The sequence below is a fragment of the Nerophis ophidion genome, linkage group LG09 (assembly GCF_033978795.1).
Source record: "Nerophis ophidion isolate RoL-2023_Sa linkage group LG09, RoL_Noph_v1.0, whole genome shotgun sequence".
Taxonomy (NCBI): Eukaryota; Metazoa; Chordata; class Actinopteri; order Syngnathiformes; family Syngnathidae; genus Nerophis; species Nerophis ophidion.
In genome coordinates this window covers 46,627,820-46,653,736 of record NC_084619.1, presented here as the reverse complement: position 1 = coordinate 46,653,736, position 25,917 = coordinate 46,627,820, and the positions used below count along the sequence as shown (strand labels likewise).

Sequence of the window (25,917 nt, the reverse complement as noted above, 5' to 3'; positions counted from 1 at the left end):
ACAATAGTGTGCATGCAGACAAAAGACAACATGGCCATGAGAGGCACACAGCCTGGAGATGAGAACTCAATGCATTACATTAAAATAAGATTTGGTTTGTCTGTTGATGGCTTTGTAAGCTTGGCTGTTTTTGTTCTTTTTAATTTGTCACACGAGATTGTTGTATTCTCTTATTGGTCAATGGTGTGAAAGTTTACACAATAAGAGGACAGACATACTAGTAAGAGAGACAGGGGGGGGGGGGGTGCAGTGACAGGAGAGAGGTAGGCCTGGGTGACATCAATTTTATCAATTCATTTGAGTTTTTTTGTTGCAGACGTTTTAAAAATATATTTATTTATTTTTCTCGTCCTGCTCCGGCATACCTTATGCCCTAAGGACTTTCCGCACCTTACCCCCTGCCCCTTACGCTGTTAGTGGAGATTCACACACACCTGGGACAACACTAACTAACGCTAATGGGACCGAAACGTTTGTTCCAAAGAAAAGAAAAGTTTTGTCAGTAGTTTGGTTTTGCGGCAACAGGCGTGGAACAAATGACTGCCCGCTGCAAAGTTTATTTTAAAAAACATTTTAGCACAACAAATTTATCTGAACCCGAAGCCTTCAGTCGAGTGTTGAAAATGCATCTCGAGGCGAACAAAACCGTAACAACAAACAAACTCATGCTAAAAAACAGCTAACTGTGGAGGAATATTTTACACAAGGGCATCATATATGATGAGAAAGAAGCACAGTGGCGAACGACCACTAAAGCGGTCACTCTGCACACCACCAGCTGTGTGAATGAACAAGCCTCCGTTTACTTTATCCACTTTCTGAAATTATAGTCCTCTCAATGTTTTACTTGATTATGTACTTGCATACGATGTGCAAATCTAAATTTATATTTACAGAAGTATTTTATTTAGGACATCATTTTTAAGTTTGCCCTTTATTCGTCTCAAAATTGGAGATGATCATATGTACAGTGTCACATTTTTGTCAACAGAAGTGATTCATCCATCCATCCATTTCCTACCGCTTGTCCCTTTTAGGGTCACGGGGGGTGCTGGAGCCTATCTCAGCTGCATTCGGATGGAAGGCGGAGTACACCCTGGACAAGTCGCCACCTCATCACAGGGCCAACAAAGAAAGACAGACCACATTCACACTCACATTCACACACTAGGGCCAATTTAGTGTTGCCAATCAACCTATCACCAGGTGCATGTCTTTGGAAGTGGGAGGAAGCCGGAGTACCCGAAGGGAACCCACATATTCACGGGGAGAACATGCAAACTCCACACAGAAAGATCCCGAGGACTACTCAAGACCTTCGTATTGTGAGGCACATGCACTAACCCCTGTTACACTGTGATGCCCCCAGAATTGATTCTTTCCAGGCAAAATTATTGCTTCCCAAAGAAAGCTCCTAATTTAGTTAGTACAATTTAGAACAAGACTATTCAAATTACAATTTTGCTAAGAGTAAGATGTGGTGCATGCAGTGTCATTTTAAACTACTAGTTGTTGATCAAATAAAAGAAAAACATGTTTTAGATGACCTCTATTAATGTCATTCACTGATTTCTTTAAAAAGTAAATAAAGAAATCATAAATTAAACTTTTGTGAACAAATCTGAAATTTCCTTTTTCGTCCATATTGCCTAGGCTTATGTAGAGGTAAAAAGCTTACAATGATAGATAGATAGATAGATGGATGGGTGGATGGATAGATAGATGGATAGATAGATAGATAGATAGATAGATAGATAGATAGATAGATAGATAGATAGATAGATGGATAGATAGATAGATAGATAGATGGATGGATGGATGGATGGATGGATGGATGGATGGATGGATGGATGGATGGATAGATGGATGGATGGATGGATGGATGGATGGATAGTACTTTATTGACTCCTTCAGGAGAGTTTCCTGAGGAAGGTCTCAAGAGGGACATACAAAGCGTAGAAGAAAGCAAAAATTACTTTTTTGTAAATAAATATAATCAATATTCTTCTGTAGAATTTAAATGATATGCAAACTACACCAGAATGTAAGATTCAGTAACATATGATATTAACTTTTTACATACAAAGTGAGATTTGTCAAGTCTTTATTGTTTATAATATTGGCAATTATGGCTTACAGTTCATCCAAACTTTGAATTGAAAATCTCAGAAAATGTAACATTTTAAAAGCTGTAAGCCATGACGATCAAAATGCTAACTTTGCATGTCATGAGTTGATATCACATATTAGTTTCACATTTGAAGTTAGGGCAAAGAGCGAGAGGTACAGGAATGAAAAGAGATACAGACTGTCAGAACTTGAACTTGGACTATGGGATATTTTGTTTTTCCAATGCAAAGGATGATTGGATCGAGCCAGGCGTGAACGTGAGTACATTTTTAATTATTACTACACAAAAAAACTACAACATAGGTAAACAAATGGCACGCACAATGGCCGTACAAAAACTGGGCTATGAAACAAAAGACTAGAACAGAGGCTATAACTATAAACACAAAACCAAAACACTTTCTCAATGGCATGAATAACAATGAACTATAAATAAAAACTTACACGACATGGAACTGAGAACGAGACATGGATCTTTGCAAGGTACGTAGCAGGTGGTAGGCATGAGACGGAGGTGTAAGTAGGTAAGTTGCCGGGCTGACTATCAGGTGACTGTGGCTTAAATACTAGCAGTGATAATTATTAGCAGGTGTGAGAACTGAGGACAAAACTTAACATGACCAAAACAAAAACTGATCCAGAGGCATGACACAGACTGAGAGATACGTACAGGGAGGACAGAGACAAGTGGGCGATAAGGAGAAAGAGAGCAGAGAGACTAGTGAGAGATAAGGAGAGAGAGAGAGAGCAGAGAGGCAAGAGAGAGATATAGGAAAGGAGAGAGCTGCGAAGTGAGCAGTATGGAAAAGCAGGGCAAAGAGAAGAGTGAGAGATACTAAGAGATAGCAAATAGAGTGAGTGAGAGATATGGTAGAAAAAAAATAAAGAGCCTCCACTTTTGTGTTCACTCTGTTTCTTTCATTTCGCCGCAGATAGCACAAAATCGTATAAGCGGATTTTGATTAAACTTTCAGAAAATGTCAGACGTGGAATATGGAATAAGTGATTACATGTTGGGGCTGATCAGGATTGCAGTTTGGATTCAGGACATTAGACTACTGCGTTCGCACCTGAGCAAACACTTTGACTTCGGTTAAAACAGTCAAACAGTTATCAACGTCAAAATCACCCTAATAGAAGACAGAAAGAATACATCGGGATAGCAAATATCCGGTGTTATTAATTCCCGGCTCCAAGATTGTCGCGGCCTAAAATGCCTGAATCTGCAGAAGATTTTTTTAGAAAGCTGGGTTTTTTTTAACTTTGAATCAGCTTGTGATTTTATGAATGAGTAATCAATGTTTTAAGTGTAACTAAAAAGACCATGATTTAAAAAAAAGAAATGGAAAAACAAATACTTTATTGACGTTTTACACACAGACTTAAAAAATAGACACTATATGGCAGTGAACGTACATACTAAGAGCTCATCCAATGTTTAAATTAATTATAACTAATAATAGCAGTAATCAATAGTAATTACAGAAAGAAACACCAGGACACGTGTCCTTATTGTCCGCTGTCTGCTCTGTCGTCCACAAAATTGCAGACATTTGTCTGTGTGTATTTTACATTTTAAGAGTGTTTGACCATCTTAAACATTCATTAGAATCTGCTGTGACTTTTTTTGTTGTTTTTTTTGCTTTCTATTATATAAAAATGGTCTGGTTCTTGGTGGCTAACAATGCAGCTAATGGGAGCAATCAATTGTACCTCTAAGTCACTTTAAAATGCATTCAAAAATCATCAACAATACTTCATTTACGTTTTTTCCCCGAATAATAACCAAACTGTAGCTACATTGTTATTGTAAGAGCGAACACTGAGGAACTCTTTTTCGAGCATAGTAACACATCGCCAGGCAACAGTATTAGCCATAAAAGCTAACTACTGCAAGAGATAAGCTAGCTTCCATGTCAACACGGAACACGTTTACATTTGTAATGCACAACACTGCGATAGGACAATAAGCTGTACTGATTGAAAAACGTAAACAATCATATTACAGTATCTGTAAAGTATTAGCCCACATTTCATTTCTTGTTCATACACAGCTGAGCTAGCCAGATAGCGTATGTACTTTAGTTGGAATAACACGCATGATGTGCTGCGTGTATTATGATCAATATTAAAGTGATTTACTCGATGGACAGCTGTATATATTTTCTCATTTAAATGACATTTTTCAAGGACTTTATTAAATGATTCATGAAGAAATATCAAAGTAGACTTATGTATCCTTCAACTGGACACCTCTGATGGAGTCTTGAAGCAATGTGCCATCCCCTGGTTGAATAATTCATTGATTGAGACTCAAGTGAGCTTTTTTTGATGAGACAAGACAGCCTTACCTGGTTCGGTGCAGTTTTTGTCAATCTCTGAGAACGGCTTGGACTGGTTGTCATAAAAATCTTGGAGAAGGTGACGACTGTCCCACCTGGTCTCCTCCAGCTTTGTGGAAATGGAAACATGGTTTGCTGAAACGGTGACAGACAGAATAAATTGTTGTTAGAATGGTTGAGTAGATTCCTGTTTGTTTTATACAACAACTAATAATAACAACGATAATAATCATAATAATGATAACAACAATAATAAAAAATATTGGATTAGTTTTTTATAGCACTTTTCTATTCACTAGAGTCTAGACACTTAAAACGTGCAGAAAGAAGTGAGAATCCATCATTCATTCACTCCACATTCACACAGAGTGGTTCAATGAGGCAAAATATGTTAATGAAGCTGATTTAATGCTACTCTTTCAAAAATGTTGTGCTGCTTAGTAGGAGTGTCCTTATGCGTTGAGTATTGGCCAATACCAATATTGATCTCATATATATATATATATATATATATATATATATATATATATATATATATATATGTATATACAAACCCCGTTTCCATATGAGTTGGGAAATTGGGTTGGATGTAAATATAAACGGAATAAAATGATTTGCGAATCCGTTTCAACCCATTTTCAATTGAATGCACTACAAAGACAATATATTTGATGTTCAAACTCATAAACTTCTTTTTTTTTTGCAAATACTAATTAACTGAGAATTTCATGGCTGCAACACGTGCCAAAGTAGTTGGGAAAGGGCATGTTCACCACTGTTACATCACATTTTCTTTTAACAACATTCAATAAACGTTTGGGAACTGAGGAAACTAATTGTTGAAGCTTTGAAAGTGGAATTCTTTCCCATTCTTGTTTTATGTAGAGCTTTAGTCATTCAACAGTCCGGGGCCTCCGCTGTCGTATTTTGTGCTTCATAATGTGCCACAAATTTTCGATAGGAGACATGTCTGGACTGCAGGCGGGCCAGGAATATACCCGCACTCTTTTACTACAAAGCCACGCTGTTGTAACACGTGGCTTGGCATTGTTTTGCTGAAATAAGCAGGGACGTCCATGATAACGTTGCTTGGATGACAACATATGTTGCTCCAAAACCTGTATGTACCTTTCAGCATTAATGGTGCCTTCACAGATGTCTAAGTTACCCATGTCTTGGGCACTAATACACCCCCATACCATGCGCCTATAACAATCCGGATGGTTATTTTCCTCTTTGTTCCGGAGGACACCATGTCCACAGTTTCCAAATATAATTTGAAATGTGGACTCGTCAGACCACAGAACACTTTACCACTTTGCATCAGTACATCTTAGATGAGCTCGGGCCCAGCAAAGCCGGCGGCGTTCCTTGGTGTTGTGGATAAAAGGCTTTCGCTTTGCATAGTAGAGTTTTAACTTGCACTTGCAGATGTAGCGACCAACTGTAGTTACTGACAGTGGTTTTATGAAGTGTTCCTGAGCCCATGTGGTGATATCATTTACACACTGATGTCGGTTTTTGATGCAGTACCACCTGAGGGATCAAAGGTCTGTAATATTATCGCTTACGTGCAGTGATTTCTCCAGATTCTCTGAACCTTTTGATGATTTTATGGACCGTAGATGGTAAAATCCCTAAATTCCTTGCAATAGCTCGTTGAGAAATGTTGTTCTAAAACTGTACGACAATTTGCTTACAAATTGGTGACCCTCGCCCCATCCTTGTTTGTGAATTACTTAGCATTTCATGGAAGCCGCTTTTATACCCAATCATGGCACCCACCTGTTCCTCAATTAGCGTGCACACCTGTGGGACATTCCAAATAGGTGTTTGATGAGCATTCCTCAACTTCATCAGTATTTATTGCCACCTTTCCCAACTTCTTTGTCACGTGTTGCTGGCATCAAATTCTAAAGTTAATGATTATTTGCAAAAAAATAAATGTTTATCAGTTTTAACTTCCAATATGCTGTCTTTGTAGCATATTCAATTGAATATGGGTTGAAAATGATTTGCAAATTGTTGTATTCCGTTTATACTTACATCTAACACTATTTTTCCAACTCATATGGAAACGGGGTTTGTATATATAAATATATATATATATATATATATATATATATATATATATATATATATATATGTATATATATACAGTATATATACAGTATATATATATGTATGTATATATATATATACAGTATATATATATATATATATATATATATATATATATATACACATATGTTTTTTCTACCACTTGTCCATTTTGTCCCAATATATATATATGTATATATATATATATATATATATATATATATATATAGTTTGTATATATATACATATATATATACATACATATATACCATATTTTTCGGACGATAAGTCGCAGTTTTTTTCATAGTTTGGCCGGGGGTGCGACTTATACTCAGGAGCCACTTATGTGTGAAATTATTAACAAATTACCGTACAATATCAAATAATATTATTTAGCTCATTCACGTAAGAGACTAGACGTATAATATTTCATGGGATTTAGCGATTAGGAGTGACAGATTGCTTGGTAAACATATAGCATGCTATATATGTTATAGTTATTTGAATGACTCTTAAAATAATATGTTACGTTAACATACCAGGCAAGTTCTCAGTTGGTTATTTATGCGTCATATAATGTATACTTTTTCAGCCTGTTATTCACTATTCTTTATTTATTTTAAATTGTCTTTCAAATATCTATGCTTGGTGTTGGGTTTTATCAAATAAATTATACTCCAGTGCGACTTATCAATGTTTTTTTCCTTCTTTATTATGCACTTTCGGCAGATGCGACTTATACTCCGGAGCGATTTATACTCTGAAAAATACAGTATATGTATGTATAAATATATATATATATATATATATATATATATATATATAAATATATATATATATATATATATATATATATATATATATATATATATATATACATTAGGGGTGGGCAAATTAATGCGTTAATTACGAGTTAATTCATCAATCTATTAACGCCGACAATTATTTTGACGCGCATTTGCGTATGTTGTTTACATGCTTTTATTTTGTTAACGCCTTTTCTTAAGAAGATGGCGTCGCCCGGATGGGCTTCGGCATCGAGGAGCTCTTGGTAAAGATGCAACATTTGGCAAAAATACCGGACAATTCTGCAAATTTCATGGCTGGCTTACAGCGTGGTCACTCCCGGATCACTTACGACCGCCAGACAATTCTGGATATGGATAGATCGGGCCGTTTTGGACTGAATGACACGTGCTTGCTAGACCGGCTAGCTAGCATGGGAATACTTTGCCGGCTACATCCAGCGGCCTGTGAAGCAGCGGAGTATATGTGTTGTCTGTCTATTTATGAATAATGCAGACGAGGCGTGTTGGCTGAGTTCTTAACGTTTGCTTTCAGAGCGTGCATATCACAACATACAAGATGCCGTCATGGCAACTCAACCTATACCGGGCTACCGCGCATGCTCGTCACTCCTGTTGCATGCTGGGCAGGGTAGTTCTTTATTTCCCTGGCTCATAACATCACAATATAGTACCATGTATATAATGCGTTCAATTTATCAAAGCACCAAGCAAACAATCGGAAAATTCCCATCATATCAATTCCTAGATATGGTCATAATTATTTTAAGTGCACTACGCGGAATAAACACAACATTATTAATATTGCTACTACAGATAATTTGATCAAAAATTCCCTAAAACAGCCCAGTACCTATAATATAGTTTTTTTAAACATAAGATCCCTGATAAAAAAAAGTTTCTGCTGTTACCTCAGAAATTGCCTGTTCAGATGTTATGATTGTGGCTTAGAGATTTGTATGTAGACTATATTTATTTTCCATAACAAACAGGATAACTTAAATACCCTGCAGTGGCAATAAGCTTAAACTTTTGTATTTACATTTTTTGAGTTGATTTTCATAAAATATGTTATTTAACTGCTACTGTTTAACAAGGACAGATTTAAATTGTGTTTGCACAACTAATGTTTTGGTGCTTTTGTTCATGTGGGAGAATATTCCAATAAAGGTGCACTACACACTACTTTTGAATTCATTATTGGGCTTTGCGTATACAATGCAGTTAATCGCGATTAATCGGAGAAATAGTGCGATTAAGTTCGATTACAATTTTTAATCGTTGCCCAGCCCTAATATATATATGTGTGTGTAAATATATATATATATATATATATATATATATATATATATATATATATATATATATATATATACATATATATATATATATATATATACACATACATATATATATATATATATATATATATATATATATATATATATATATATACACATACATATATGTATATGTATTTATGTAAATATGATGTGACAAAAACTGGTCTTTTCTGAAAACATTCCTTTCATGTACAGTATGCAGAAATCAGATGGGTGTAATGTAGAAGTAGTAGTAGCAGTACAATAATATTCCAACAATATTTCTAACCTTTCCTTCTCGCCATGGAACAAAGATTCTATGCCCGTCGCTTCGCCACGTTCCTACAGGAGGCATGAGGCGCTCTGCAACACCAATCATTCCAGTTCACTGATCTAGGTCACTGTATTCTCCAGCCCCACGCTTCCCATCCATCTCCTTGGCCACCATGCAACAGGCACCGATGTAGGCACACAGCTTCCATAAATAGCACCACTCTACGCTACAGTTTGTTTACAGAATAGACAAACATGAGACATTTTGCAAACAGTACAGAGAACAAAATGTTTTTCTGCAAGTGCAGCTAGAAAATGTAACGTCCACTATTTTTAAGTTGTTCTGCCTAGAGGGTTGATGGTTTCAACCCCACTTCTTCCAGTCCAGTCACTGCTGTTATGTCCTTGGGAAAGACACTTCATCCATCTTGCCTCCAGTGCCACCCACATATGTACGTTCAGCTTCACTGACCAGGATGCTGACCTCAAGTCTCCGGGCGCCATGTGAAAAATAAAGCCTGTTGTATCCCTTTGAATGTACAGTATATGTGCTTACAGTACATACGGTAAGATAACTATTCTAATGCCCTTTCAATTTAAAGACATTAGTATTTTGAGACAATGAAACCATGAAATTGTCATAATCAATTGCGTAAATATGGTACATCAACTCAAGTTAAGGGTGATGGTATTCCTAATTCGATTTTTCTGTACACAACCCTCGGGTATAACGTCACACATCAAAAAACAAATCAAGTCCAGTTTTTAGCTAGCAGAAGTCATGCCGAGCGATAATGCCAAGAAGAAACCAGATTGAAAACCGTCCGCCCGTACGTACATCTTTCCATCTCTCAGTTTTCTTTTTATTCAAGGTCAGGTCGTAGGGACTGCGGCAAAACCCTTACTTGTCCCTCCCTGATTACTTTGTCCGGCTCCTCCTTGGGGATCCCAAGGAGTTCCAAGACAAGCTAAAAGTCGTAGTCTCGCGAAAGTGTCCTCTGTCTTACTTGAGGCCATTTATTGGTCGGCTGTTCCATTAAAATCTCCCCAGGGAAGGCGCCCAGGGGGCACCCTGACAAGATACCCAAGCGACATCATCTATTTTTTCTCCGAGTTCCTCCCGAATAACAGAGCTTCTTACCCCATCTCCCTGTAGGGCTTGGGTTAGAAGGTTCTCTGCGTTTTTTTCCCCTGACCCCTAACTGTAGTCGGTTTATTGTTCCCGAATGTAGCTCATTTAGGCCCTGGGGGGGTCCAGAAAGCTCCCGAAAAAAACAAAGAGAGCGAGACGTTTGTTCCAAAGAAAATAATATTGTTGTCAGTGGTTTAGTTTTTCAAAAAAGACTGAGGAACAAATGACTGCACACTGCAAAGTTTGCTAAAAAAAAGGCAGCCTTACAGCGAACTTATTACAGCAGTTTTGTAAGTATCAATGAGGTCTGAATTGAACCCATTTAGGCCCTTCAGCGGTCCCAGAAGGTCCGAAAGGAGTCCCAAGTGTTCTCAATGATAAATGAGGTTGACCACAAGGTTCAAAACGCACCCAAAAAGCGCCCTGGCCCGCCACCGGACAATGTACCTCGTTTTGGGGTACATTGGGACCTGTAGAGACAATAGATATACGTTTCTACTCAGCGGGCTGTAGAAACCAGTGTGAGTGACGTGCCTACATGACGGTCTTCTTAGTGGAGTACACTTTCCCACCTAAGGCAATGCATTACAATGCGTGGGATCAGTTATTCTCCTAAAGTGGTAAGCAGGCTCAATCTCGTGGTACGGCAAAGAATCACTTGGTTAAAGTACTGTGTTTTTTTCCCCTTATATTTAAACACAATCTTACTGCTCAAACTGTGTGTAATATTACATATATATTAGTGAGTTTAATAGTACCTGATAGTTGGAAGGTGTTTCGAGGCCAGTGTCTGATGGAAGTCGACGGCAGCTTTATGGACGGCACAAGCTCAGCTGATCTCCGGTAAGTAGCGACTTTTTACCACAATTTTCTCACCGAAAACTGCTGGTTGACATTTGGTCGGGATCCATGTTCGCTTGACCGCTCTGATCCCTAGTAAAGCGTCATCTCCGGGAATTTTAAACAAGGAATCACCGTGTGTTTGTGTGGCTAAAGGTTAAAGCTTCCCAACTCCATCTTTCTACTTTGACTTCTCCAATATTAATTGAACAAATTGCAAAAGATTCAGCGACACAGAAGTCCAAAATACTGTGTAATTATGCGGTTAAAGCAGACAACTTTTAGCTGTGTGTGTGCGCAGCGCTAATATTTCCTAACAGTCCGTAACGTCACGCGTACACATCATCATTCCGTGACGTTTTCAACAAGAAACTCCCGGGAAATCTTAAATTGCAATTTAGTAAACTAAAAAGGCCATATTGGCATGTCTTGCAATGCTAATATTTTATCATTGATATATAAACTATCAGACTGCGTGGTCGGTAGTAGTGGGTTTCAGTAGGCCTTTAAAACCTCTGCTTTATTTTTACTGAATAACTAGACCTACTATGCAACTGTATTTTAATGTTGGTCATTATGGGGTTAGTTGGGGAGCCAAGTGTTTTCTAAGGTGGTACTTGGTGAAACTATTTGAGAACCACTGCGTTAGATATTGAAAATAAATCATAACTTGCTTATTTCTTAATAAATGTTTCTGTGGTTTACTTTATTGACAGTAGGGCTGCAAAATGGATTATACTTGTATAGCGCTTTTCTACCTTCAAGGTACTCAAAGCGCTTTGACACTATTTCCACATTCACCTATTCACACACACATTCACAAACTGATGGCGGGAGCTGCCATGAAAAGCCCTAACCACGATCCATCAGGAGCAAGGGTGAAGTGTCTTGCTCAAGGACACAAGGGATGTGACGAGGTTGGCAGAAGGATGTGGATTGAACCGCTCTCCCAACTGCGCCATGCCGTCCCCAACTAATGACTATTTTGATCAAGGACTATCTTAACGATTTGTCCACAAATTGTATTAGGAAGTGTAATCCTATTTACGAGTAACTAAGCTAGCATCTAACTTTCAGATGTGATAGCCAAGGTAGCTTTTCCGACGCACAAAAACAATCTCCAAACTTTCCCAATGTTTTCTTTTTAATTTTTTTTAACAGAAATAACGTTATTGAGCTAAAATGTCATATTGGAGTCCTGACTGACAGAAACCCGGCACTAAACTCTAGCGAGATAGCTGCCGTTGAACTAAGGCAACGTGACTAACACTGAAGGCAAAGCTAATTCCCAGATGGCAGAAAAGTCGATCTGCAATGAGTTTGACGGATGAGCAATCAGGCACTCTTGCATCGATTAGCTTAGCCTGTTTAAGACTGTTGCGAGGCTGTTGTCATTCGATGGAGTATTTTGATATTTTACTGTAATTTTCTATTCCCGTGGTAATAAAAAAAATACGGGACAAAGCGCGTCCCTTGACAGTTCGAAACATGACGCCTACTTTTGTTTCTAGTTATGGGACAATTCCGTTTTTCAGGGACAGTTGGCAACCCTACTCTCTATTGTGTTGTGAGCTGGTTAGCTAACAAGCTAACAATCTTACTGAGGTGTGGTGCTCACCCTCCAGATGTGCAACAAGCATCCGCTTTAAATGTTCCCACATCACAGATATACTGCCATGAAAAGTTAGGTCCGCTTTGACATGTAGGGTGAAAAGTTTCCATACTTTTGATGTTATTTTTTTCTCTCACTGCTGAAGGTCACCGGTCACAATAAATCAGGCACGTCTGAAAAAACACGAGCGATGACATCACTGAATATTTTCCTTATTTGTTGATGACAACAATTTTGAATATTTTTATGTTGAATCGTTGCATCCCTCATTGACAAAATAAAAACGTGCTACAATTCACATAATCTAACCAATGAAAGATGATTCCCAACTGTATGCAAGAAAATGTGCCTGCATTCTTGTTGTCTTAATTTCCCTGCCGTGTATTGGAGTTTTATACCCAGCTGACAATATATTGATTTTACAGTAAAAAAAATAAAAAGGCATCTCAGGCAAAATCATTTCCCTGTAAAAATTCTTGTGGTACAGACATTTTTAAATGTATAGTAATTTGGTGTAATAACCACTGCAGAAAGACTATACCTGTAGCTTAGGCTTGCCGTAGGGATGCAGATAAAGGGGGCATAGTCGTGTGGATATATAAACACCTATTATAAGTGGGGGACATGAAATATATGACATCACCCAACGGGGGCCTGGCTGATAATACTACAGCGCACCAGTATATAAGCCACACACACTAAATTTTAGAAGAAAAATTGCTTTTCCATATATTAGCCGTAGAGAAATAAGTCGCAGATATATTTGTTGTGAAATTAGTTATTTACACAGAAATATTTTGTAAATGTTTACTTACATACCTTAATTGTTTCAAAACTGTGCCTGTCACACGGCAGTAAAACGGCCGATTAAACAAAATCGTCATGGACCCATTAACTGCGGAAGCGAGCTCTCTAATCAGCTAACAAAACTAAATAACTCCACTGTGATGTTTTGGTTAATTTACTGAGGAATTTGTGAAACTGAAGCAATACAAAAAGAATGCCATTGTAAGTTAATAAAATTCACAAAGATGCTCCTAAACCTGTTAATGCATATTAGCTGATGCTAACAATGCTAGCTTCATTACATTACATTCATTACATTAGCTTCATTACCCTCATCCACTTAGAGGGCAAGGACACCTATGCCAGACTATCATTCATCGACTACAGCTCTGCTTTTAACACGGTCATCCCACAAAAACTCACTGCTAAACTCCTCACTGTTGGTCTGACACCAACTCTCTATGACTGGGTCTTGAATTTTCTCTTAAACCGGCCCCAGTCAGTCAGAATCGGCAACCAGACATCAGGCACAAAGGTTCTAAGCATAGGGACACCCCAAGGCTGCGTGCTGAGCCCCCTATTGTACACCCTCTTTACATACGACTGTGTGGCCTCCCAGAACAACACGAGTATCATCAAGTTTGCAGATGACACTACGGTCGTCGGACTGATCACCGAGGAGCCGAGGCAGCGTATAGAAGGGAGGTAGCAGAACTGGTGGCGTCATGACAATAATCTCTCCTTGAACACAGACAAGACCAAGGAGATGATTATTGACCCACGGAGAAGGAGTGCATAGTACACACCTTTGTACATAGGGGGGACAAAGGTGGACAGGGTGAAAACCTTTAGATTCCTCTGGACCCACATCATCGAGTACCTCACCTGGGATCACAACACCCAACAAACAATAAAGAAAGCCCAGCAGCGACTGTACTTCCTAAGAAGGCTGAGAAAATGTGGCCTGCCACCCAAAATTCTCAGCAACTTCAATAGAAGTACGGTTGAGAGTGTTCTTACCAGCTCAATCGCGGTCTGGTATGGAAACTGCACTGCCAAGGACAGGAAGGCACTCCAGCGAGTGATTAAAACTGTTTAGTACATATCAGGAGCAGCCTTCCCCTCATGTACTCTACCAGGGCCACCAGGAGAGCACACAACATCCTAAAGGACAGTACACACCCCCAGCACAGTCTCTTCAGCCTCCTACCATCAGGCAGACGATACAGGAGCCTGAAATCCAGGACTACGAGACTGAAAAACAGTTTCTACCCACAGGCCATCAGGCTTGTGAATGCTAACTTGTGAATGCTAGTTTCTCCCCACCCCCGTTTTTACTTTGGACTTTTTGAACAAAAGACAGCTACCTTGACCATCCCTGGACTGTGAACCATCACTGTAGACACTTTTCCCCTTTGATCACTAAAGACACTTTAACTGCTGCTGTGACCCAAGGTCACCTCCATATTTACAGTATACTGTTGACTGTCAATCAGAATGTGCAATACTGTTATGTTACTTACTGTGCCTTGTATATACATTTTTATTAGCTAAGTACCATGTGACTTGTTGAAAGGTGGACTAGCAAAGTAAGATTTTCATTGTACGGCAAACTGTCTGTTTAACTGTGCATATGACAATAAACAATCTTGAATCTTGAATCATGAATTATGATCACACAAAATACTTCTACAGACATCACACATGGGACAGTTTAGTAAGTATGAATAGTTTTAAAAATACTGTAAATCTTAGAAACATTGGTCAGAGTGATTAATGAACAATCCATATGAGTAAAAACGCTATGGACGACTAGAAGATGGAACGGCACTTGTACTTCCGTAAGGAAAAAAATACTGTAAACGTTTGCACTGCGGCAGCTGCAGTGACCAAACTAGTCCAAAAGATGGCGTCATAGCACAAACAATATAACACACCTTTTTAGTGTCTCTTGTTTTTTTTTATTGAAAACTATTTGTTGAACACAAAACCTTGTAGCTGTTAGCAAAAGAAAAAACATAATTTTATAAGCCGCACGGTTCAAAACATAGGAAAAAAAGTAGCGGCTTATAGTGTGGAATTTAGGCAGATTTACGATTACAAATGGTGTATAGAGGGAGTATGGCCAAAGATGGCATCAAAATGGTGCCCTGTATTCAAGTGAGGGGCTTTGAACTAATCATTTAGGAGATTGTTTGGCCATATTCTCTTCAAAAGCCTCTCACGGGCGGCACTTTATATTAACTAACACCCAGTTGGCCAAACTCTCCATACACGGCTAGCCTCGACTTAATTTGTTTCAATATTTATAACTCTTGCATGACGTACTATATCTACAAACCCCGTTTCCATATGAGTTGGGAAATTGTGTTAGATGTAAATATAAACAGAAGACAAGGATTTGCAAATCATTTTCAACCCATATTCAATTGAATATACTACAAAGACAACATATTTGATGTTCAAACTGATAAACTTTTTTTTTTTCTGCAAATAGTCATTAACTTTAGAATTTGATGCCAGCAACACGTGACAAAGAAGTTTGGAAAGGTGTCAATAAATACTGATAAAGTTGAGGAATGCTCATCAAACACTTATATGGAACATCCCACAGGTGTGCAGACTCATTGGGAACAGTTGGGTGCCATGATTGGGTTTAAAAGCAGCTTCCATGAAATGGTAAGTAATTCACCAACAAGGATGGGGTAAGGGTCCCCACTTTGTAAGCAAATTGTCGAACAGTTTTAGAACAACATTTCTCAACGAGCTATTGCAAGGAATTTAGGGATTTTACCATCTACGGTCCGTAAAATCATCAAAAAGTTCAGAGAATCTGGAGAAATCACTACAGGTAAGCAATGATATTACGGACTTTTGATCCCTCAGGCGGTACAGCATCAACAACCGACATCAGTGTGTAAAGGATATCACCACATGGTCTCAGGAACACTACATAAAACCACTGTCAGTAACTACAGTTGGTCGCTACATCTGTAAGTGCAAGTTAAAACTCTCCTATGCAAAGCCAAATCAATTTATCAACAATATCCTGAAACACCGCCGGCTTGGCTGGGCCCGACCGAGCTCACCTAAGATGGACTGATGCGAAGTGGAAAGGTGTTCTGTGGTCTGACGAGTCCACATTTCAAATTATATTTGGAAACAGAAGACGTGGTGTTCCCCAGAACAAAGAGGAAAATAACCATTCAGATTGTTATAGGCCCAAAGTTCAAAAGACAGCTTCTGTGATGGTATGGGGGTGTATTAGTGCCCAAGGCATGGGTAACTTACACATCTGTGAAGGCACCATTAATGCTCAAAGGTCCATAAAGGTTTTGGAGCAACATATGTTGTCATCCAAGCAACGTTATCATGGACGCCTCTGCTTATTTCAGCAAGACAAGTGTTACAACAGCGTGGCTTCGTAAAAAAAAGAGTGCGGGTACTTTCCTGGCCCGCCTGCAGTCCAGACCTGTCCCCCATCAAAAATGTGTGGCGCATTATAAAGCGTAAAATACGACAGCGAAGACCCCGGACTGTTGAATGACTAAAGCTTTACATAAAAAAAGAATGGGAAAAAATTCCACTTTCAAAGCTTCAACAATTAGTTTCCTCAGTTCCCGAATGTTTATTGAGTGTTGTTAAAAGAAAAGGTGATGTAACACAGTGGTGAACAGTCCCTTTCCCAACTACTTTGGCACGTGTTGCAGCCGTGAAATTCTAAGTTAATTATTATTTGCAAAAAAAAAATTAAGTTCATGAGTTTGAAAATCAAATATCTTGTCTTTGTAGTGCATTCAATTGAAAATGGGTTGAAAAGGATTTGCAAATCATTGTATTCCGTTTATATTTACATCTAACACAATTTCCCAACTCATATGGGAACGGGGTTTGTAGCTATAGCTCTGTTTGGGCCTATTTTGGGTGTGTACTTTCAGATTTGTAGGTGACTTCCTGAGTTCATGGACATTTGCGAGTAAAAGTAGAAAGATCCCAATCCCTTAGGGGACACTTCTGGAAAAAATGGACCTCTGAAAGTCAGGGCCTCATTTTGTAAGTGACCGAACACATCCAAGAAACTTGTCTATTCTTCAATGTACTCTTAACAAACTTAATCAAGAACTTAGAACCATCGTGTGAAGATGGCTATGTCAGTATTTGTGAACATCACAATGTACGTAGAAATTAGGGCTGGGCGATATGGCCTTTTTTTTAGTATCTCGATATTTTTGGCCCATGTCACGGTACACAATATATTTCGTGATATTTTGCCTTTGCCTTGAACACTTGATGCATATAATCACACCAGTGTGATGATTCTATGTATCTACATTAAAACATTCTTTTTCATACTGCATTAGTATATGCTCATTTAAAATGTTCATGCAGAGAAAGAAATCCCAACTAAGTCAATTTAGCAAAACTGTATTTATTAAACAGTCATCAAGCAGTGGCACAAACATTCATGTCATTTCCAAAACAGAAAGTGCAAGATTCTCAGAGACTTTTTAAAACAAGCGATTAGTGCACTTTTGTGCATGATGTCACTAAGATGACATATCAAAACAACACTAAATTAAAGTGCACTTTTTGTACAGAACCCCACTACAATAGTTAAAAACTAATAAAGTGCAATTTTGTGCATGATGTCACACAAGATATTTCAATAACTGTCGAATAAAAATGAGCTGCATAATAGGAAATCAAACAGTGTATATCATTTGTTCTGTGGTAGGTTCCTGCGGACGTTATCTCCTTCTGTTGTTGATTTTTTTTTCATACGGTGTTGAACTGGAAATAGTTGCTTCGGCATTTTGTGGGTGTGGCACCGAACGGAGATGTTGACATGCAGTTTCAAGCACTCTTCATTCTTTAGCGGGTAACTTTTGAAATGATGCTACAAATTAGCAGTTCTGCTACTTTTTGTAGCAACACTTTTCCGCATAATTGTTTAACATATTCCCCCTTGAAGCCAAACCACCGCCAGACGATGCACCCTGTGCTGTTTTTCTTGGGAATGAATTATTCCTCCATCTGTTAACAGAGCTGAACTTTCTCTCTCTCGTATTACCCCTCGCAACGCACCGTTAGCATCACAGCTAATGTTACCCATGTAGCTACCTCCCTGCTCGGGGAGGGCGTGTGACGTTGCACGCGTGACGTATGTAAGAAGGTGCGCTTGTTTATGTCTCTGTGAGAAGGAGGGACAAGAAAGAGTGAAAAACTCATGTAGTGTAATGCCCAAAGCTAAAAGCAACTGTGGGAGAACATATACTCGAATATCACGGTATAGTCATTTTCTATATCGCACAAAGACAAACCCGCGATATATCGAGTATATCGATATACTCGATATATCGATATACTCGAACATATATTGATATATCGATATATCGAATATATCGATATATCGCCCAGCCCTAGTAGAAATAATGAAATAATACATTTTTTAGTTGACTAAAAACCACAGTGGATTAAATGTGTATGTAATTTGATGGATTCCCTTTTGCTGTAAAATAAAATCGAGTGAAGCGAGATGTTCTGCAGCAGCAAGTACTACTAGATCTAGGCCAGCCCTGCAGTGCAAGTGTGGCAGAGGAGTGTCTACAGAAAAATAAAAAATGCTTTTGGGAATCTTTAATATCAGGGGATTAGGAGCTTCACTTATTTTTTCCCAATCCTTGTTTGATATATTTCTTCACCTGACTGTGTTGAGCACCAGCGTCCTACAGTATATCGGCCAGGGTCCTACAGTATGTCTATGGGTCTAAGTCGACCCCATAACGTCACAGAACACAAACGCCAATGGCTCCTCAATGTCATCACTAATTAGCTACTTCATCTTCATTAGTGCCCTTTGGCAGGTGTCTTCATACATGGAAGAATGTGTGTATGCAAGTTTGTTCACGTCTGATTCCTCGCATACTGTTGTGTGTGTTAGAGAAGGACTTCCTACAATGCACGTGGAAAGACAAAGCATGTTCATTGTAAGTTGAGTACGTGCGGCAAACGTGTATCCGTGTGCACACTAGTCCCAAGAGAGGACAGAATGAGGCCATGTTGGTGTGTGTTATGTATGTATGGACGTGATAAAACGTGCAACATGTGATAAAGCATCTGCTTAAGAATGATCATGTCCTGATTACATATACAATGGTATACAATTGTATGATTTAGTTTTTGACAAATTAAAATTCTAGCAAAAACTTTGCTTCAGTTTTCAAATACCTTATTGTCTGTGTCAGTGTTGGGCAAAATATTTATTATAAGGTAGTAAGCAAAGTGCAAAATATTCTACATTAAATGTAGCTTCACCACACTGAAGTTACTACCAGAGGAATGTTGCTAGGCTAAGCTACAATAATATGACATACAGTAAGTAGTATTTTGGAAATTTTCATATACAGCAAAGCCATTATACATGATAAATGATAAATGGGTTGTACATGTATAGCGCTTTTCTACCTTCAAGGTACTCAAAGCGCACACTGATGGAGGGAGCTGCCATGCAAGGCGCTAACCAGCACCCATCAGGAGCAAGGGTGAAGTGTCTTGCTTAGGACAAAACAGACGTGACGAGGTTGGTACAAGGTGGGGATTGAACCAATGAACCTTCGAGTTGCACACGGCCACTCTGCCACTGCGCCACGCCGTCCCCATGGTCCATAAAACTTTGTTTTGCGATCTCAAGTAAGCTTTAAGTTGCTTTGAGAAAGAAAGAAGAAAGAGCATGTGAGGGAGAGAGTGACAAAGAACTCTTCCAGAACTTTATAGCGTTTTGGGAATGAGAAGGGAGGGTATGGATGGGATGTCCTGTTTCCTGGGAAGGAGAGAGAGAAGAAGATCAGCAACAACAAAACCCAAAACCAGTGAAGTTGGTACGTTGGGTAAATCCTAAATAAAAACAGAATACAATGATTTGCAAATCCTTTTCAACTTATATTCAATTGAATACACTGCAAAGACAACATATTTAATGTTCGAACTGAGAAACATGTTTTTTTTTTTGCAAATAGTCATTAACTTAAAATTTAATGGCAGCATCATGTTGCAAAAAAGTTGGCACAGGGGCATTTTTACCACTGTGTTACATGGCCTTTTCTTTTAACATCACTTAGTTAAATTTTGGTAACTGAGGAGACCAATTTTTTAAGCTTTTCAGGTGGAATTCTCTCCCTTTCTTGCTTGGTGTACAGCTTAACTTGTTCAATAGTCCGGGATCTCCGTTGTGGTATTTTAGGTTTCATATTGTGCCACACATTTTCAATGGGACACAGGTCTGGACTATACTCAGGTCAGTCTCGTACCCGCACTCTTTTGCTGCTGAAATAAGCAGGGGCGTCCATGATAACGTTGCTTGGATGGCAACAAATGTTGCTTCAAAACCTGTATGTACCTTTCAGTATTAATGGTGCTTCCACAGATGTGTAAGTTACCCTTAAGCCTTGGGCACTAACGCACCCCCATACCATCACAGATGCTGGCTTTTGAACTTTGCGCCTAAAACAATCCAGTTGGTTATTTTCCTCATTGTTCCGGGGGACACGACGTCCACAGTTTACAAAAACAATTTGAAATTAGGACTCGTCAGACCACAGAACACTTTTCCTCTTTGTATCAGTACACTTCAGATGAGCTTGGGCCTGGCGAAGCCAGCGGCGTTTCTGGGTGTTGTTGATAAATGGCTTTCGTTTTGCATAGTAGAGTTTTGACTTGCACTACAGATGTAGCAACGAACTGTAGATACTGACAGTGTTTTTGTAAAGTGTTCCTGAGCCCATGTGGTGATAGCAATAACACACTGATGTCGCTTTTGGATGCAGTACCGCTTGAGGGATCAAAGGTCACGGAGTTAGCCGCTTACATGCAGTGATTTCTCCAGATTCTCTGAACTTTTTGATAATATTACGGACCGTAGATGGCAAAATCCCTAAATTCCTTGCAATCATCATCATTTTCATTTATTTGTATTCCTTTCATGAAAATGCATAGATCGTTGAGAAATGTTGTTCTTAAACTGTTCGACAATTGCTCACATATTTGTTCACAAAGTGGTAACTCAAGCCCCATCCTTGTTTGTGAATGACTGAGCATTTCATGGATGCTGCTTTTATACCCAATCATGGCACCCACCTGTTCCCAATTAGCCTGTTCACCCGTGGGATGTTCCAAATAAGTCTTTGATGAGCATTCCTCAACTATCTCAGTCTTTTTTCCCACTTGTGCCAGCTTTTTTTAAAACATGCTGTAGGCATCAATTTCCAAATGAGCTAATATTTGCAAAAAATAAATTTTTCCAGTTATATCCTTAAGTATATTGTCTTTACAGTGTATTCAATTGAATATAGGTTGAAAAAGATTAGCAAATCTTTATATTCTGTTTTTTTTTACGATTTAAACAACGTGCCAACTTCACCGGTTTCGGGTTTTGTACAAAAACAAAAAATCAGCTTACAATGGAGCCGATAGGAATTCCTTAATGCCACCCATAAATCCCTCAGAAAAAACATCTAAAAAGCACCAACAATACTCCAATTACACTTTGTGGCTTGAATATTAACCAAGTATTAGTAGTATTGTTTTTGTAAGCACTGGCGCAAACAAACTATTTATAGCGGCACCGTGATCAGAGGGAGCTAACTAGATTGTGTGACTATGTCAACATCGGCATGGTGAGCTGCTTTCTTAACTCGTAGCTGAAAGCTTATTTAAGATCATAAATAATGACTATCATCTTGATAGTAGAAGGATAAATACATAATCCAACGAGTTGGTCAACTGTCAACCAATTAAGACCCAGAAATGGCGAGAAAGACAAAAAAAAGTTCTATCCCCCTTTTTTCTTCGCAAATAATTATTATTATTATCTTTATTCATCTAAATAGGAATATATGAACAGCCGAGCAGTCTGCATCCCAATGACAGCAGACATTGTACGGTATGTGATGTTTATTATGTTTGTTGGCTCTCATGAAGTCTGCAGTGAGTAATAATCAGTGATGTTGTCGAAGGAAAAAACAAACATTGTGATGCGTTTTTTTAATTATTTCGCCACCATATGCTTAAAATGAGCAAAGTAAGTAAAATGTTACTGTTACTTAATGACTAATATACTTACAACATAATTATATGTATATATATATATATATATATATATATATATATATATATATATATATATATATATATATATATATATATATATACATAGAACCTTGATGGGGAGGTGTTTAGAGGTTTTTTAGAGCGCTTTATAGGCAGACTAGAGCAACTCCCATAAGCTCCAGTGTAAGCAGACTTTTAATCACATTTTTTTTACTATTTACAGTGCATTAAAAACAAATGTGTGCTTGTTTTACAAAACGGTTGTGAAAGATAGGCACAATTCCAAAACATTACAATTTTCTTTAAGTGACTAAAGTAACCTTTTAATGTTCTATTTTCTATTAACAAAGTAGTCTTGCTATAGATCTGTCTGTCAATGTTTGTCAGCACCTTTTTTGTGATTGTTGCAACCTAAAATGTCTGAATTTTAGGCAGTTTTTTCAGAAAATTGTGGAAAAGGTACTTTAAAAAAAATGTATTTATATTGAAAGAAATTATGATTTTATAAATTTTTTACCAAATATTTTTTGAGTCCGTTTTTAAACTGGTCGTTTGTGGAGGCATTCCAAAATTGCGATTGAAACCAAAGTATGTATATTTTAAAAAATTACACTTTTTAAATATATATACATATATATATATATATATATATATATATATATATATATATATATATATATATATATATATATATATATATATATATATATATATACATACATATATATGTATATATATACATATATATAAGCACATATATATGTATATATATATATATATATATATATATATATGTGTGTATGTATATATATTTCCTGATACAGTTGAAAATAAACTTCGAAAATGGTATATTACTAGATGTGATATTCATATCACATCTGCACATTCGCCGACAGATCAGACTCACTGCTTAAAAAAAAGCTGATTCTGGCAGAACTTAAGTCACTACATGTTGTTTGTATGCTAAGATTATATAAAAAAAATACTTATTCCTACCTGTTTTTGTGTTTCCTCATTGCCTGACGCAGAGGGGAGGAGTTCATGTCTTCCCCTTTGCTTAATGTCTAAAAAAGGACATCCAGCTCACCTTGTGGGCTACAAGATGACGTCATCTTTTAGCAATTACTAAACCAGGCGAAAAGAGGCATCTAAAACTTTATGCAACCTCATGTCTAAATGCATGAAGTTTATGATTTGCTTCATTGACAATGTTTACCACATCTGTCCAACTTTGTAACATGCAAAAGTCAGAAAAGATTGATTTACCTTTCACCTCAAAAAGCCCCGGATTTCAAACTAAAATTGAAAGACAAATACTGTATTGATGGTTACTCGTTTTATACCACAGAAAATAAAAAGTAGACACTAGATGACAGTAAAAAGCAAATACTCTGAGTTCATGGTCAAATACTGTACTACTTAAGTTAATTACAATTAATAATAGTAATAATTAAGAATATTAGAAAGTATCCTGCAAAGAACGTTTCCACATCATTTAACATAATGTGTCATGAGCTTAACTTATAGAGGAACTGCACTATTTTTTTCGAATTTTGCCTGTTGTTATGAAATACATGATGACTGATTCTTGAAGGGGAGCCAATTGTTGGTCATCTATTTCGCCCATAAAACCCCACAAAAAAACATCCAAAAAGCCAAAGCAATACACAATTTACATTTTGTGACTTTAATATTAACCAAGTATTGGTGATATTGTTATTATAAGCACTAACGAAAACACATGACTTATAGCGGCACTCGCGTGTGTGCCCATGTTTACATCATCGAGTGGTCTGCTGTTTCCTCGCTTCCCTTCTCATGGAAGTATATAGTAGATTATAAATAATGCCTCTCACCTGGATAGTAGAAGGACAACAATGTAATCTGACATGTTGGTACACTTAGAAAGCCAATTTAATTGTGAGGATTATGAGTCATTCTTCATCCAAACGGGACTATAACAAGATTCTATCAGACGGCATCCTAATGACAGCAGACATTGTACAATAAGTGATGTTTTATTATGTTTGTTGGCTCATAAAATCTGCTGATTAAAATGGATGGCGCGAAAGAAAAAAAACAAGGGACTCTACCAAAGCAAACTGGACCTAAAAAATAAAAAAAATTGGTGTAAATTGATCCATATAAGCACGCCCAATTGAGGAGCTTCGAGCAAGCTGCCGAGCGTGTCCTTTATCTTGATCGTCAACGGAGTCATTTTTAATACACACCAAAAATTTCGGTATGCCAATCTAACTTTCCCAGCAGGCACAAGACATCAAAACAATGTTGAGAATTTGTTGAATTAGGTCCTGACGTTGAGCAACGCAAACGTAATGTTGAAACAAAATGCTTTTAGACAGCATTCAATCGATGTTGGGTTCTGACATTGATTTAAGAATTGAATTTTGATCATTTCCCAACTAACAAGGTGGATTCAACGTTAGACATCAACGTTGTCTCAATTTACAAATACAACTATTTTGCAAAGTCGTTTCAAAGTCATTTTTACAGGACATGTATATACTGTATAATCAAAGTTTTATAAATGTCCTGTGCCTGCTGGGTTGGGTGTGTGCAAGACCTCGGAATTTTACATCAGACGGTCGTCCTTCCAGAGATCAGTCAACAGGACTCATCACTGTGTGATGTTTCATGGAGAAATTAGTTTCAAATTAAACATATTTCAAGTCTAAAATACATTGTGCATTAATGTGGGAAATATTTAAAATATTCTCAGTTATTGATTTATTACAAAGGGTATTGCTTTCTTTCCAAATACTGTCCGTTGTTCATAACCCGTAGCTAGCTTAGCAGCTAATGCACGCTAACATCATACTAAATGCTACTTGTGAAACAGAAAAAAAACATGCTTTGATTCAAACGTACCAGAAAATGCCATGAACACACCACCATGCACCAGGTGATGGCGTTAAAAGTCACTTTGATTGTCTCATGGCTGCTTTCCAGGCTATTCATTGTCTTTTTTATTAGCTCATTAACCAAACTTCCTCTGGCTTTGCTTTCACGCTGGAAATGAGAAAAACATCTCACCTAGTCCTTTTCTTGCATTCAGCAGTGTAAATAAGCTATTCCAATTCCACAATACACTGCATGTAGCACTTTCAAGCCCTGTATTATAAACCCCTTCAGTCATTACTTTACCAGAGATCCAAACACGCAGAATTGTTGTCTTTCAGAGGGCTTTAGAAAGTGCTATCATAAATGTCTAACACACACACACACACACACACACACACACACATACATAGTTCTTAGTCACCTGAGAGTATGATTAATCAGGTTGCCGTAATTAAAAGCTTAATGGGTTTCTGCGGCCGTGCAAAGTGAAGGTGAATAGCACTGAGATTGTGTTTTCATTGTTCAGGCCAACAAAAGGTGCTAATTGCTGTAGAAGGGTTTTGTGTCAGTCACTGACACTGAGCTAAAATGTATAGGTTAATATTAC

General features: G+C 37.8%; 1 protein-coding gene across 1 annotated transcript in view; it reads right to left on the bottom strand.

Moving 5' to 3' along the window:
- The window catches only part of LOC133559364 (sodium/potassium/calcium exchanger 3-like), a 323,976-nt gene that overhangs the window by 223,768 nt on the left and 74,291 nt on the right, over window positions 1-25,917 (bottom strand). The window contains exon 2 of the mRNA XM_061911072.1: window positions 4,482-4,607. Within this exon, the coding sequence (XP_061767056.1) occupies window positions 4,482-4,607 (126 nt within the window). The remainder of the gene's footprint in view (window positions 1-4,481; window positions 4,608-25,917) is intronic.